The sequence below is a fragment of the Lagopus leucura genome, unplaced genomic scaffold (genome assembly GCF_019238085.1).
Source record: "Lagopus leucura isolate 7727_CA_CO unplaced genomic scaffold, USGS_WTPT01 Super-Scaffold_100019, whole genome shotgun sequence".
In the NCBI taxonomy this organism is placed as follows: Eukaryota; Metazoa; Chordata; class Aves; order Galliformes; family Phasianidae; genus Lagopus; species Lagopus leucura.
Window position 1 is genome coordinate 7,024,250 of NW_024962273.1, and position 16,552 is coordinate 7,040,801.

Here is a 16,552-nt window from a genome sequence, read left to right on the forward strand (position 1 = left end):
CATTAAAGTGTCACTGCCCCAATTCCAAGTACCTATCCCTGTACATTACAGCAGTCACGGGATCTGACCCTTCCAGGTGGGGGGGGCGCTCTCTTGCTGCCTGGCAGTGGGTGCTGGCGGGTGCTTTCCTAGCCGTTCCAAGCTTTTCAGGTTTGAATCGGTCCCGGAAACTCTCTCTCTCATCTTGTCTGATTTATTAATCTCAATTTCAATTAAATTGTATATATTGTGTTATCTTGTATTCCAATATTATAGTAAAATAAGTTTTCCTCCATAGATTGTTGCCGCTGCTCTTTTCCTCCCTTCCTTCCTTCCCATTTTCGTGGGACTGAGGTGGGGGGGGGAGGGCAGAGGCCTATCGCCCCTGTCACGGACATGGATTGATCTGATCAACTCCGTGACACTTGCCACGAATGAGAGAGTTGCTCCACATTTTTATGCATTTGTATAACTGAAAATGGAGTGATCACAAAGCAGCTGTGATGTCAGCCATCAGTTAGGACTCTAGGAAGAACAGGCATGTAATTGCCAAGTTCCCCTTGCAAGTATATAGAAATTGCTAATACCAGCTTGCTTCAGATTCTTAATACAAGTTCAAGAATCCCTGTTGCTTGCCAGGCACTAATGAGATGAACTATGTTAATTAGCTTTAAAAAAAAAAAGTCCATTAAAACTGAAGTACTGAAGTGCACTAGTGTTGAGTAAGAGATTTTGTTTCATTTACTGTCTCTTAAAGTTCTTTGCCAAATGCTGAAAGACACAGCAAAGACCTTCCCACACTGGAGGAAAAAAAAAGTAATTACATGATACATGTCCATTTGATGTCAAGAATAAAATGTTGCATAAGTAACAATTTCAATCGATTTTTACAAGTCTTTCTTGGAGTAGAAATGATTCTTAGCACAATTCATTAGTCTACTGTATTTAAAGAAAGCCTGCTGCTCATCAATTTTAATAGTTCTTCCTGGTAATGAAACATACACAAGACAGTGCAGCCACTGTAATTGCAGCTTCCATTAAATAATTGTCTTGATTACATCATGCTTGTTTATTACAGGTAATTAGATTTCAGAAATCAGCAAACATCAGTGTTACTCCTTTCCTTCTCTGCATTGTTATCTGTATTTGGTATGTGCTCATGTCTATATTTATCATTTTTTTCTACCACTATAGAAATCCACTATAAAACTCATTTACTTGATATATGCATATTTACCAGGGCTGCTCTAAAAGTTATGCCTCCTATTTTGTTTGTCCACAATGTCAGAGGTGGATGTTGGTGGTATGGCAGGAGAGATTGAACCTTCCCACCAGTACTGTTACATCTTACTGCCTTGTGAGATGGCAGCAGAGGGGCAATCTGACATGGAAGTGCATATGAAACAAAGGGGTGAAACCGAATTCCTCCACATGGAAAAAATAGCACCCACTGACATTCATTGACACTTGCTGAATGTTCGTGGAGACCAAACCGCAAATGTGAGCACAGTGAAGTGGTGTGTGGAGTGTTTCAGCAGTGGTGACAGGAGTCAACTCCTCTAGTGCAGATTTGTGCAAGCATGGTATGTAAGCTGCTGTTTATTGCTGGCAAGAATGCAGGGCTAATGATGGTGACTGTGTTAAAAAAAAAAAATAGTGTCTTGTAGCTCAGAATTTGCTTTAAAGAGTGTTATTGTGCTCCTTGTATGTGCTGTTGTTTCCATGGAATTAGCTAGGAGGCATTACTTTTGGAGCAACCTAGATATGTCACAGCAAGTATTTTCTCGCTTCAACACCAAAACCTGCTTCTTGCTATACCTTTGCAGAACTGATTCAATACACTGATTAAACACAATTCAGAAAAATACTTGGACGAGCTTACGGTAGCAAAATACTTTTTCTAATTAAATATTCAGGTGAGTGCTATGATCCCAAGGTGATTTTTAATAATTAATAATAAGACACTGGAAGTCCAACTGCATGAAAATAAGCCTGTTTTTAGTCCTTTTTAACTATAAGAATCAAGGATGATAAACAGATAAGTTAATTGCATTTTATTGCTTTTGTCACTTCTTAGAGTTCAGGAATGCAATAGATGGATATTACAGTAGCTCCCCCTGCTGATGAAACACAGCAGTCTTCCAGAATATAATGCATTTGTGAGTAAAATCATTGTAGCCATGAATTAAAAATTGATACCTCACTACTTAATTACCACATCAGTCTGAGACAGGTTATATAGCCTTTTGACATCCCAGCTGACTGCAGATAAAAGATGACGTCCGCTGACTCACCTTTAAGAGGGAAAAGGGGGAATTCAGTGGACTAATTCAAGACCTTTCTGCCTCTATCCTGTACTCCCAAGGTAGCAATCTTTAGGTGACCACTCAGTTTTTCCTAATCGATGGTATGAAAGACATTAAACATAAACCCCAACCAAATACTAATTCCTGTTAAGAAAATATGATTTATAATCTTTATTGGCTTACTTACACATAATAAATATAATACAGAACAAAAACATCACACCCATCGATTTTATCAGGATACATTACATTGTCTTTTCACTAGCCCTTTTATAGGGTTTTGGTATTGGACATTAATAATTTCAATTTATAAATCTATCAACATAAGAATGATTTCCCCATTGTCACTTTTATACATGTGTCAAATAATCACATATATACCCACTTTGTTAAAAAATATATAAGCAGTATTTGGTATTTGCAATATAGGCCTATAATTTTCATTCATTAGATCTCTATTCATATTGAGAATTTCAAAATTATTAATAGCTTAAATTTGATTTTAATTAAAAATACTCATTCTATACTTCTAATTTAACTGAATCCCCTTCAGAAAACGAAGTGATGTGACAAAGACACTAAAGGCCAAAGTCAGTGTTCACTTCTAAAAAACAAAAGGGTAAAAGTTCTGGTCCTTGCTTCACCTGTATAAATCAGGAATAATGAAGATACTTATTTAGTACAGAAGGAAGGAAAGAACAAGAAGCCAGAGTTTCTGAAGAGACTTGCATCTTCATTTCAGAGTTACTGCTGCCATCCTGCTGTTTTCTTGCATAAATCACTGCATCAAGCCAAGATTATGATTTTCCTCTGTGTGAACATACTTATTATTAAATGAAAACTGGATTAAAATGCTGTTTCTTATAAAAAAAAATAGACATGGTTTAACACATTCTGAAATCAAGTACTCAGGTGCAAATGCAGGATGCATCAGGCAGTTCAGGTTCTGATCTTACTAAGGAAAATATTTAAAAACTTATGCATTACACATTTCATAACAAATGTACACCTGGAACTGTCCGTGCTCTCAGAACATTTGAATTATCATACAAACTTCATGCAAACAAAAGTTCTTGTCATGTTAAAGTTTTTCAGTTGAAGCAGTTTCAGAGTTCAAAATTCTTCAAATTGCAGAGCGGAAACTAAGTACAAGACATAATGCCAAAAGGTACTAGCGATTGGTTCCACGCATCTTTCAACGCATGAGTTTTAGAAATGTAACAAATCAGTCAGTATAAATATCTAAACAAAAGTTCCAGATGCAATTTTGTTTTACTAACACCCATTCCAAAGAGAACCTGAATAAGTTTCACATCTCTACAAGGACCCACTCAGTTGTACTGTGCTGAAGTTGGTACTGCATGCTCATTATCTCCCCTAATTCTATTCTATTAACATCAACTTGAAACAACTGCCTAAGCTTTCATGATAGCTTTACGTAAATGGCTCCCCAAATTTTCAATTAATAGGCAGATCATTCAGTTGTAACTGGTTTGTACATGGAACATGTAGGTCTTCAGAGAAGAAACCCACCAACCTAAGAGTGCAACCAAGAAAATCCTTGGCATGTACGTTGTAGTTCCAAATAAAATTCTCCCATGATTTTTAGAGTCACAGGACTTAGGCATTCAGCTTCAACACAAATTGATGAGATTTTAAATACCTACATTCCATATTAAATCAAGATCAGAGAGATCAATCCATCGCACAATTATAAGCATGTCCTATATTTAACTGTGCTATACAGGCAATTACTTCAGTGATCTTGCAGCTGGATCTCATATGCTGGTCAATAGGATATTTTATTTTCAATTTTTTTTTCCCCCTCTCACATAAGAAAAAATACTGTTTGAGTGGAAATCCCCTGCTGTTCCTCTAGCTAAAGGTTAAAAGGAAGAGATTCTGAAATATTTTAAAAATCAATCATTGTGACAGAGGATCTATTTAATTTACATGAAAAAGTTTCCATTTATAGAGAAGAGAAGCATCACACTTAACAGACAAGAAAAACTTGATGGCTGGCAACATCAGCAATACACTGAAGGATACGTAATGAGAGCAAAGTAATTTGCACGTTATAAAGTTAGCTCCACACTATATGGCTACTTTCTCCTCAGCCCAATAATTAGTTTTTTAAAATGAACTGTGGAAAAACTTCAGGAACATGTTAAAAGCCATACAAGCTTCTCTGCAGTTATTTCTGAGGCCACTGCAGTATCAAGTCACATACATTCTGTGGAAAATGCAAAGAACTGCACGCCTTCCCTGACAAAAGTCAAAAGTTAATTAAAAACAGAAGAAATCCAGATACAACTTTAGAAACTGAGAAACAGTTACTTAACTATTAACTCAGCAGCTAAAGAACTAAACAGCTACTTCCTTTAAAATCCCCAGAGAAAAACCTTTCATGCTTTCAAAAAAACTTGGAGGGGACAACTAGATTAAACTCTGGATGCATTCCTACCATGGGGGGTATTCCAGCCTATTAATACCAGATGTAATGATGCAATACATCAGCTGATGTAGAAGACATAGCTGAATGGTTACATTTATGTAAGAATTACATGTTTCATGGCAGGTATATGACAGTACAGATGATCAGGGCACTCAGTACAATAACAGCTGTTTAACTAGCTAGGAAATGTTCTGTTGCATTCTTTGCCAAGCAAATAGAAGTGTTAAATCTGAAATCATCAAGAAGTTAATCCTCAAAGCTGTGATCACATTCTCACTATGGACAAAAAATATTCTGCTAGTATACAACCAAGCAAAGCGGTCAACATTTCCTACACTGTTGATTCTAAAGAAAAGTCATGTAGCAAGACAAATCCACCTTCTAAATAATTAAGCTGCATGCTGGCTATAGGGACATATATTTCTGTGCTCAGTAACAGCAGTATGTTTACCATTTTCACCAACACTAAATCCTTCAACTTCTATATTAGTGAAGTCTTTCAGGAAACTACTTGCCATGTATGCTGCAGATAAAAACACTGCAAAGGCATAAAGGTCAACCTGACTGCTGAGTATTTCAATAAAGTTTTATTTTATTAATGCTACCTATAATGCTGGTGGGCTTTGGATCAAATCCCAGTCTAGACAAAGTAACTTTACTGGAAAAGCAGACAAAAATCCCCAAAGTAAGCACACTTTGTAAAAATTTAATGACACAAGTAAATATGTTAGAATATTTATACTACCCCAGAATCAGACTGCATTATAGCATTGTCTGACTCTGGAAATGAATGTATCTGTTGTGTCTCAGGCAACTATTAATGTATATGGCACATATTACGCTAAAGCAGGACAAAAGCCACACAACTTGCAGAGTCAATTTGAAATGGACGTATATCCAAAAGCTAATGAAGTATCGGGCAGAATGCATTTTACAGACACCTTAAAATGCTGTTCACATCTTCATCATGATTCACCTGGTAAATCAGAAGCAATTCAACTTGAAAGTCATTTGATGTGAAGTGTTTGAGTGCAACTGGAAAGTTCACAAAAATTTGAAAAGCAAGAATTAGCTTCCAGCTCTTACAACTCATGCTATTATCCATATTTCCCTGAGAAATCATGTCATGCAATAAACGTGTAAAGCTAAATGCACAATTAATGCAGTCCTGGATTAGAAAGAAAAAAAAAACAAACATGCATAACAACTCTTAATGAACCATCACTTAAATACTATTGCAATCACAGGTATTAAATTGCAGACGCTATATAACAGCCCTAACAGGAACTGTAACTCAAAGCTTGCATGGAATAAAGAAAACTGATTAAAAGTACCATTTTACAGTCGTATAACTCAACTTTCTGTTTTTAACATCAGTTTGTTTCTTGATTTTTGAGTATGCAGCTTCCTACAACTTCATTTATAAACACTGCCTTACTGAGGCTTATCTATTCTCATATGAGTCACAGTTCAACTCTTCAGTTTAACTACTCTTTCTCCTCCTCCGATAACCTTAGCTTAAGTTCAGTAAATCCATTTTCCTAGGATAGGATGTTCTTTTTAGTAGGGAATAGCAATGGCAATATTCATTGCAGAGATTGAAGTAAGAACTACACAAGAAATTCTTACATCACTTTACTTAAGGCAACTGTACTAGTAAATAGCAGTGCCTAAGCACAGTGAAAGAAACTGACAATTACAATAGCACACACACAGAAAAAGCAATTCAGTGGCTCTTCTGTTTTTGCTAGGATGTCACAGGGTGGTATTCAAAACGTGTAGCAGCATACCAGGTCAAGCATCACATGCAGCACTACAGTTTCTCATTTGAGGAATACCACTACTTAATACCATATTGTGACAAAATACTTGTGCATTTGCTCCACCCCACGCTGTGCCCCAGCCTGCAGCTTCTTGGTTGACGCATGCAGTACGCTAGCACAGCTCCTTGGCAGGCTGGATCAGCTGCATGCTACATGCCCCACATCAATTTCCAAGCCAACATGCAAGAAATGTGCACATGGACAACAGAAATATCAGGCTCTCCATGTCTTCAGCAGCATTCTTGTGCTCCATACTTTCCAAGTAACAGCTGGATCAGTACTACAGCTACAGCACCTCTCATTTTTGGCATGACTGAAATCTAACAAAGTAGCTAGAAAAACTGAATTGGTTTTTCCTCCTTTGTTCTGGATTGCAGCACGCAGGAGACATAACTAGGCAAGACTCACCAGAACCCTAAAAGCTAAGACAGGCTATATTAGCACTTAGCAAATTGTCCTAATCTCTTCCATATATAAAAACAGAACAAAAACAAAAAATTCAATCACACACAGAAGAGATTCTTAGTTTGTCTCATAGCACTGCAGGAATTAGTTAAACTGTTTGACAGAACAGTACATGTAGTACTCATTTTAGGCATGGGAAATCACTGTTGTTTAAGCATCTCATGGCATTCAAAGAAATGCTTGGATTAAAAATTCTTTTTTCCTTGTTAAATTGCATGTGTTTCCTACAGGAAGCAAATCAGAATAAAGACATCCCCAAAGCGAAACAGTAAGAACACCAATTTATGCTAGCACACAGCGGTAAAGATCTGCAAGAGCCCCTTCACATTCCAGTTGTGTCATGAGGAAAAAAAAATACCAGTATGTCACCATTACATCAGAGGTACCTGAGAATCAAAGCTAAATCTCTTGTGCATTTACCAAGCACCCATTAGAGAACTATGCAGTTTACATTTCAAATAAGACAATATATTTATAAAATATTATTGTACTAAAAATCACAAGATTTTATAGAAAAATCTCATCGCATTCTATTAAACAAGGAACAACATTACATATCATAGCTTCAGTAAATAAAACTGCAGTGTATTTCTTGTAACCACAGGGGCACCACTGCTTAGAAATCCATGGTGTTTCAAGAAGAATAGTTTCCTTTTTCGTCTTTATTTTATCTTTTCTTTTTATTTTTTAAAGGGCTGTAGTTTAACACCAAAAATCTGTTCAAGCTACAATGTGCCATAAGATCATAATAGTAAATATCTTGAGAAAAGATTAACACATCTTTTGTCAAAAAAACAAAACAGCAGGAAGGCCCTAACATCGAGTTTGCTGAACAGAAAGATTATTAGGTCTGAAGAGCATTCTCATAGTACTTAGTTTCAAGTCTAACATAATAATGCCATTTAACATAAGTCATACACATAGAAAGCTGTGATAAGCTTTCATTTTAAGTCATGAACATTAAGACAAATATGAATAGCAACTGCCCACCATGCATTATCAATCCATTCTATCAATCTGAATGACCAGTTTCAAAAGACGGTGTTAAAATATCCTGCTGAAAATACTATTATTGGCAATTTGAAAGCAAACTCAGCCTTCCTAGAGTTAACAAAGCTGTCCTAGAGTGACAAAGCTGTCACTGATTAGATGCTATATAGGAACAGGTTAAAGTCTGTAGTTAATGGCTGAAAATAACATCCTCTAATCTGTCCTAATTTAGAAAAAAAATCCCACTATAAACTCCTTTTACCAATGAAATCCCTGAAAACTCTAATGAAGTCAAATATAAAACTAGTTTTTCTTACTGTATTTTCACCTACTGTACTATTGGGCTTTCCAATTGAAATGAAAAGTTTTTCAAAATGCCTAGATAAATTTAATAAACTTCTGTTTTTCTGCTTTTGCTTTTTTTTATTTTAAAAACTATTTCAGGTATACAAATATAGACTTACTATCTCAAAAGACACCTCAGGTAACTGAAACGTTTAATGTAGTTCAATATTAAGAAATGGAAGGAAAAATTTGATAAAGGTGCACTACTCAACAAGAACAGCCCCCAGATTCACCTTTTTTTTCCCTGGTATCTTTTTCCTTCTTTACATTCAGAATTTTACATTCTAGCTGCTGGTTGAATCTATCATTCTAAAACTCACTAAAAAACACTGCTTTCTTGAATTCTATCTAGTCTACCAGTTGTATCATCAAATCACCTCTTGGATGGATCTAGAGGTTCAAAACATGAAAAGGCATTTGCTTGGTTATCCTTTCATATCTGTATGGAAAGATAAGAATACACTGTTATTAATAGCCTTATTATGTGGAAGAGAATATACTACCAACTGAAAATCTGTCCTACATTCATTATAAGAAAACAAAATCTATCAAAAGCCTTTTTTTTTTTTTTTTTTAATAGAAGTGTCTTATTGGCCAGAAATTGGAAAATGTCACTGATTTATTTCAAATATCCTTGAACAAAATTATTCATAACTTCTCCGAATCAAATAAGACAAAAGCTGCAGTAGAAGGAAGATACAGGTTGTGAGGAAAACAATCAGTTTTAGAATAAATTTATTAATGCAACTGGAAAAAGAAAAATCAATGCAGTTATTTTTAGCTTTCACATTGTTTAGTAGATTGCTGTAGTGCCACAGCTGAAAAACCCACAGCTGAAAATTTTAACAACTTATTGGGATCCCTTTCCTAAGTTGGCAACTACAGAAATGAATATTTTCAAATTAAGCCTGCTATATGAAATCATTTGAGATCTTGATGGGTTACAGAAATGGTCTTCTTAAGGGATTGTTTTTGAGAATGTACACCCAACATACTGCAATTATAAATATTCTTTCACTCACTAAGATTTTAAACATTCCAGATCATTAGAAACAAAAGGTTTTTAAACAGCGGCACCCACTGCCGTTACAAGGTTTCTCAGAATGGGATAAGACAATATGTATGTAGTGTTCCAGGACTGTACAAAGATCTTGCCTTCATAATTACAAGAATTCACTTAATAAATTATTTTACTATTTCCTCTATTAATATGCAAATAGTTTATACAACATAAAAAAGTTAATTTGTACCTACTACAGGTAACGTATCTATTTAGCTTTTCATCTGAAAGCCTGTAAGACGTGATGACCTGCAAACTTATTTACATAACTCATTTGAAAGTGTTTTTTAAAATAACCTTGTCCAGCATTTAACAAAACCGAGAGTTAAAAAGAGAAAGAAATCACTTAACAGCATTCATTTTCTTGATTTTGTCAAGTAACTTCACCAGCTCAGTGTAGTAAGGCAGGTTGGTTGCTCAGATGGACTAAGATCCCCTACGTTGATATGCATGGAGTAAATTTGTTCATTTATAAAATCAGATGAAAGCAAGAAAGATGTTTAGAGTTTCACAAGAACAGAAGCTTCTTATTTTTACTAAAAATTCAGAATAGGCACTGAAACATTACTCCTTTGGGACTTCTCCAGAAGATTGTCTCTTCACTAGGCATCAATCCATTTTTAAACTAAGCAAAAAAAAAGAAAAGTTATCAGCACTACACAATTAAAAATTACAACAAATTGCTATGCATGCTAATTTCCATCTTATAAATAAACTAAGGAAAGAGCTTGTACAAAGTTTAAGACATTATGATAACTCTTGTTAGTACATTTTTGATTTTGCTGTTATATTTAAGCAACATTGGGAAAAAAAGCACACTTCTGATCATTCAATTTTCTATGTTATTTGGCTAAAACAGTTCTAAACTAAGTCTGTCTCCACACTCTAAGACAAACTCAACTATCTGTAACTTCAGAGCTTTGTGTAGTGCCCCACCTTATTATTTTCCAAACTCCCAAGGTATTCTTAGGTAATACTGTTGTAATATACTGCATCTTTACCCACTGAAGGCAGAAAAAAGGTAAGAATAATGCTTGGTATAGAATAAAAGTAATTTTGACATTTCTTTAAAATTTTACCTATCAATTCAGAACAAGATTAACTGGATGCTCTGGAAAGAGGTGTTTTTACGTAACAAATGCCATCATGAAAAATCAGTCCTCACTTTTTACTGTATTGCTTATTACCTTTTGCCTATGAACAGCAGCTATCTCCATCTTGTGAAACACTATGCATAGGAATAAGACTTTCACACTGCTCACTTTCTTCTGGCATTCTTAAAAGAAAAGAAATATTTTTCAATTACACGGTAAGATGTTGGCCACAAAACAGCCCATTTATTAAGTACTAAGTGAGTGACAGATGTTTGAACTGCAGCCATAGCCAAGACATACAAACCCCACTCACAGAGTTAACACATTTTTCACTGTATGTTCCTGGCTATAGCAACTACCATAACAACATTAAATAAATAAAACTGTGATAGCTACTAGGAAACTTCTTTGGAAATATGAACAGACTTCAGGTATATACAGGTAGATACAGTATGAGTGCTGTGGCTTACAGAAGGCTACGGCATATCGGAAAGGCTAAAGGAGATATGAGATCGGGAATGGGATTTTGTGGTTACCCTACCTCTGAATTCGATGTTTTCTACAAATAAAGGCAAAAACTCTTCTGATTCCCACCATCACAGGATCCCAGTTGTTATAATGACATAACAGAGTTACGATGAAAAAAGAAAAAAATACAGGGATCGCTCCTGCAAAAAACAGCCAAGAAAACTGCACCTGGAATCAAAATACAAACATCAGTCACTCAACAGTGTTTCTAAAAAAGCATATTGTGCATTAGAGTAATTATTATCAACCCGACTTATGAGCTTACAGTGCACTTTCAGTTCTTTTAAATTGGTTGAAATACTACAAATATTTCCACAAGTTATTTGGTACAGTTTCTACAGTCACTGCTACTTCTAATAAGTGAATAACCTTTCTTCTGCTCCATACAGCCAAAAATACAGTTTGTGCTGCGGTGTGGATACGCTCCCATTTTTAGGCTGTAGCTATCTATTGGATCCAAATAAGGAGGTCTCTTGGGACACTTTGATAAAAGCTTTGACAAGCAGGTCAGACAGAAGAGCTCACCTCACAAATCTGTGCACCTGACCACTTACTGTGAATATCCTGTCTGAGCAGTCACTGCTGAAATCACTGCCCACAAATAAGACTATGCAACTCAAAAGTTACCATATTTTTTTCATTTAAAAAAAGCAGAGCACATTACTTGTCCAGTTTGAACTAAATTCTCCTTGTACCTTTACTACTACAAGCAATCACCATCTGATACAGTTTTAAACTTACAAGGTTACAGAAGTCAAGGGTGCAAGAATTCTGAGTGCATAAGAAACATCTGCAGGGCTAACAGAGCAATGAAACATAAGCACAGCTCCCTCTGGTGGAAACACAATTGGAGATTTCAGTGGAAAAAAGTTACAGTTTTGATGCCCGATATCAAGTACTGATGCTCACTCTCAAAATCTAATAAACTGCAGTTGTTAGATGTGGTATGAGGCATCACCTGGCAGACAGATGCCTAAGAAAAGTGAGGCATTGGATTTACCCTGAGGAAGACAAAGCAGCCTTCTCAAACAAGGTAAAGATGATTAAGAAATAGGAAACAGCAAGTACCTGGGGCAGAACCTCCAGGAAGAGGCAGGTGTGGCAAATGGAAAAAGGGGGGGATGAGTGGAAGAGGCAGTGAAGGTTCAGGTTATGAAAGATGCACATAAACAGAGACAACACAGGGAAGTGAAGATTTAATAGTGAGAAATATGAAAAGAGCAAATGAGATACAAGATGTGAATGAAGTAGATTGACAGTTAACAGCATGTGCTTGGTTTTGTTTTTTGGGTTTTTTTTTTTCATAAATACCAAATACACATTAAATGGAGTAACACAGTGATAATAGTGATAATTTTAAAGGGAGTTTAAAATGTCAGTTCCCCTCAAGTTACCAATATCAACCGAAAGTCATCCAACAAAGTTTTAAGAAACGATTTTATTTCAAATGCCTTGATATTGCATGAATACACGAAGAGATTTGTTTTTAAGGATCTGGGCTCTGTGTTTGCTCAGGTTAAATAGCCTAGAGAAGAAACGCTTTCTGGAGAATTAGAAAAGCACATTCCAGTGTTCAGCATGCTCCAGAAGAAAGTTTAGATTAAGTACTCCAGGTTTTAAAACTTTAAAACATTAAAAACTTGAAGGTTTTAACAGCAAAACGAATGCACTTATCCTACCAGCAAGTGCTTTATTACAGGTGGAATAACTGCAAGCTTTTGCTGTATTTCCATGTTGAATACTTAGCTAATACTAAACAAACTGAATCTTGAATGTTCACCACGTAAGTATTTATTCGGGGTTTGTTTCTCCTTTTAATTTCTAATTTGACTGACTTTCCCTTTATTATTTCTATCCTTATATTTTTCTGCTTTACTTCCTCAAAATCCACAATGACATTAGGCAAGAGTGAAATACAACTTTAGTGGGTTCTTTTTGGCATGAGCTATTCTAAGTACAAAGTTCATTGACTAATTTCTGCTGTGTAAGTATTGTGCAAAGAAGCACAACAGAAGAAAGCTCATATTTAGTAAATGAAAACAAGTCACAGACTGTACTACCACAGATAACATACGAGCCACTTTTGTTCAGGAAAGATACTACTCAGGAAACACTCAGTTTAAGTTATATTCCAGATATTGCCAGAATTTTTGTCTCCTCATATTTTCATATTGTAAGCTCTGTGTGCAAACTCAACACAGCCATATTTGCAGTCAAGAGAAAAATCAAAGCAGTGTAAGCAAACAGAAGTCAACAGACTGCAACCATCGGTCTACCTGAAAATTCAGGAGTACTGTATGCTTAGTTCTAAGTTTGGATAGTTTGGTCATTTAAACTTCTACCACCTTCAGCTAAGCTATTATGTGACTAATTCCTGATTCACATGAAGAGTTGTCATCCCAGTTCTTTAACTTCTTGTATTTTGGTCACAGACCAAAAGGCCAAGGTGCTCAAATGCTGACCAATTCACACTTTTCAGCACAGAGAACACATTACCAGGCACATCTTTTTATCCCCAGCTTTCTAAATTTAAAACAAACAAACAAACAAAAAAAGCCACCCATAACGCCCTCTTGCAGCCTCTTCATCCCACACAGGTATATGCACACCTACTGTAAATGAAATACAGGTGTTACCAACGGTCAAAATGCAAGCAAGCATGCAATGGCAATGCTTACAGTTTAGCAATGCTACAGACACCTGTATCTACACTGAGAGATGTGAAATTTGTAGCCATGTTGGAGGATGGGGATGCCCTGTCAAAAAAGTCACTATCATGATTTCAATGAAGATCACTTGAACAATAAATGTGTTAGAAAGAAAATGAGTTTTGAAAGCTATTTCCAAAAAGTTAAACAGATGGCTTAACTTCCAAATTAAAATTTAACTTCGGAAATTAAATTTTTAACAGTATGGATTTAAATCCAAAGTAGAGACCAGAAACAAGTAACTGATCCTGCCTTCAGGAAATAGAAACAATTCCTTGACTTCAACTTAAAGACAAAAAGACAGTAATCGTATCCTTGCAGGATACGCAAAATAATAATTATTCATATTAAATGAAGAATTTTATATTCCCTGCCACTGATTAAATATTAAATTCAAATATTCAGAACTGGAGTTCATGCATAAATAAATACTTAAAAACTGAAAATTCTACCCAATCAGCACAAGAAGAAAAACATTGGTAAAGCTATAAGAGTAAAATAACCTAACTTCATATAGCTTCTATTCTAAACTGGTTATCTGATTCTTTTTCTCCCATGTATGCAGGGTTTATCCACAGCTACTAGCTCAGCAAGAATTGAAAGTTACCAACTCCAACTGAGGACAGTTACACAAAAGCTAACATCCACAGCAGCATAACAACGTGCAATTAAGCCTGGTAGCTTTTACATGCCTCTGCAATAAACACATAGGATTTTGATTTCATCATTAATTTCAAGATAGGCAATTCTGTGAATGCCTTGAGATGCACTATACTTTAATTCTGAAAAATTCCTGTTACAATAAAGCATTTCACCAGGCATTATCAGTGACTTAGGGTAGTTTTCATCCAAGCATCATCTTAATCATATACATATATATACACACACACACATATATATATACACATATACATATGTGTGTGTACAACACTGAAGTATGCAAGTGATAAAGTGCAAAATTACTGTAACTATCAATATAAGAAAAGGATTAATGACAATGCAGTTCAACAGTTCTTAACAAGTGACAGTAAAAGCAAAATACTACTCATTGTATACATCATTTAAAATAACTCTGCCATTGAATTGGGGGAAAAAAAGGAGAGAAATCTGAGCCTGTTACCAATGCTCAGAACTTAGCAATACATTACCTTTTGCATGCACATGTCAGCTATTATGGACAGAGGTATCGTAAGGCTTAGAGCAAGTGTGCCTATCAGTGATGAGGTAAGAAAGCAGCCCCTAGAAAATAATAATTAAAATAGTAAAGAAGTCTTACCTCAAAGTCAAAAAACAACTAAAGTAATACATCAAGCTGCAGAAGGAATTTGATCAAGTTTAACTTTCAGTTATTTATGTAATAATCAGAATTTGTGACATCCATACTGTCGAAGATTTATAAAACTATATATACTTCTTATGTAGACTACTGATGCCTACAGGAATTAGGTTTATTTCCCATACAAATCTTCTGAGATGACTGAGGATGCACTACCTCACACACAGGGACTTTAAGTAGAAAAATCTGCACTGTGTTCCCATCTTGAAATAATTTAGTATCAGCAAATAAATCCAACTTGCCTATCTCATCAATTTTAAAAAAAAAAAAGTTACCTGTGTCAAGAAATCTTATCCAAAAAGATAAATAATTTTGACCAATAGAGAAATTAAGCTAACAGACTGTGTCTGCTACAATGCATCCTTCAAATAATTCTTCTGAGTTTTAGTGAGACTTCTCTGCTTGGTACAAGTGGTCTCATCATATTACATAAACAAAAAATGTAAGTCTTCTAAATCATTTAGGTGCAAAAAAAAAAAAAAAAAAAAAAAAAAAACCCAAAAACCATATTATTTCTGTTCTTAAGTGACAGAACAACAAAACTGTGTGCGTGTATCAGCAGCAGCCACAGAAAACTAACCTTTCTTCCCAAATGTATTTGCAAGTAGTATTCAGTTTTGCAAAGAACCGATTTACTGAATAGAGTTGGAAAGAAAAAAAAACCTCAAAAGAATATGCAACTACAGACCTAAGATAATACGTGAGCTCCTAGAGATCTTCTGCACTTCAGTGCAACCCAAATGCTCTATAAATGAGTCTAATTGTCTGAGCCATGTTGATATCAAGTGAAATGCATACAGCACAATTAAAATACGACTGCCTTAGTCAGAAATTGCCAAGTATAAAGTGAGTCTCATTAGCAAACACTTCTGTATGAAACAGTGTGTTCTACCATGTGAAGAAAATGAATACAAGATGCTATCTACCCATTTCAAATCAATGACGGTCACTAGTGGGCTGGGGTCTTCCATTTCAAAGGTACCTGGATTATTTTATTTCTTTGTTTAAAACAAAGTCAATTGTTCTCATCCTTGAGAAGCACTGAAAATCAGTGCTAGCACATTCTTACCCCCATGCCAGTACTTGATTTTGAGATGAGCCAACAGTGTTTTCATTGTCTTTGTAAGCTTTTTAGTATTGCTTATATTGAAATTGCATTTAACCTTTTAACAACCAATGCTGTAGTCTACTCTAACCTTATACGAAGGCATTAGCATCACAAAAGCATGTAATCAATAAACTAAGCAAAGTTAGATGAGAATATATTCTGCAATGCTTTTTAACTAGGATTGGTTAAAAAATTGCCAATAAATATAAAAACATCATTATGAATTTTCCTAAATAACACTGTCCCTCCAGGAAATACACAAAAGTTTTCAGATCTGCTATAGTTTTTGAGCTTTTCACCTAGAAATCTCCTGTTCCACCCTCTGCTGCAGACCAAGCCAGACTTATGCTATCAT

The 16,552-nt window shown here is 35.3% G+C and overlaps 1 protein-coding gene across 6 annotated transcripts in view; it reads right to left on the reverse strand.

Annotated features, from left to right (window-relative positions):
* Positions 1-2,441: 2,441 nt before the first annotated feature.
* The window catches only part of SLC35F5 (solute carrier family 35 member F5), a 30,450-nt gene continuing 16,339 nt past the window's right edge, over positions 2,442-16,552 (reverse strand). For all 6 annotated transcript variants that reach the window (XM_042877792.1, XM_042877790.1, XM_042877794.1 and 3 more), the window contains 4 exons: positions 14,902-14,992; positions 11,059-11,213; positions 10,611-10,699; positions 2,442-10,048 (listed from right to left, as the gene is read on the reverse strand). In XM_042877792.1, the coding sequence (XP_042733726.1) occupies positions 10,618-10,699; positions 11,059-11,213; positions 14,902-14,992 (328 nt within the window). In that variant the 3' untranslated portion in view covers positions 2,442-10,048; positions 10,611-10,617. The remainder of the gene's footprint in view (positions 10,049-10,610; positions 10,700-11,058; positions 11,214-14,901; positions 14,993-16,552) is intronic.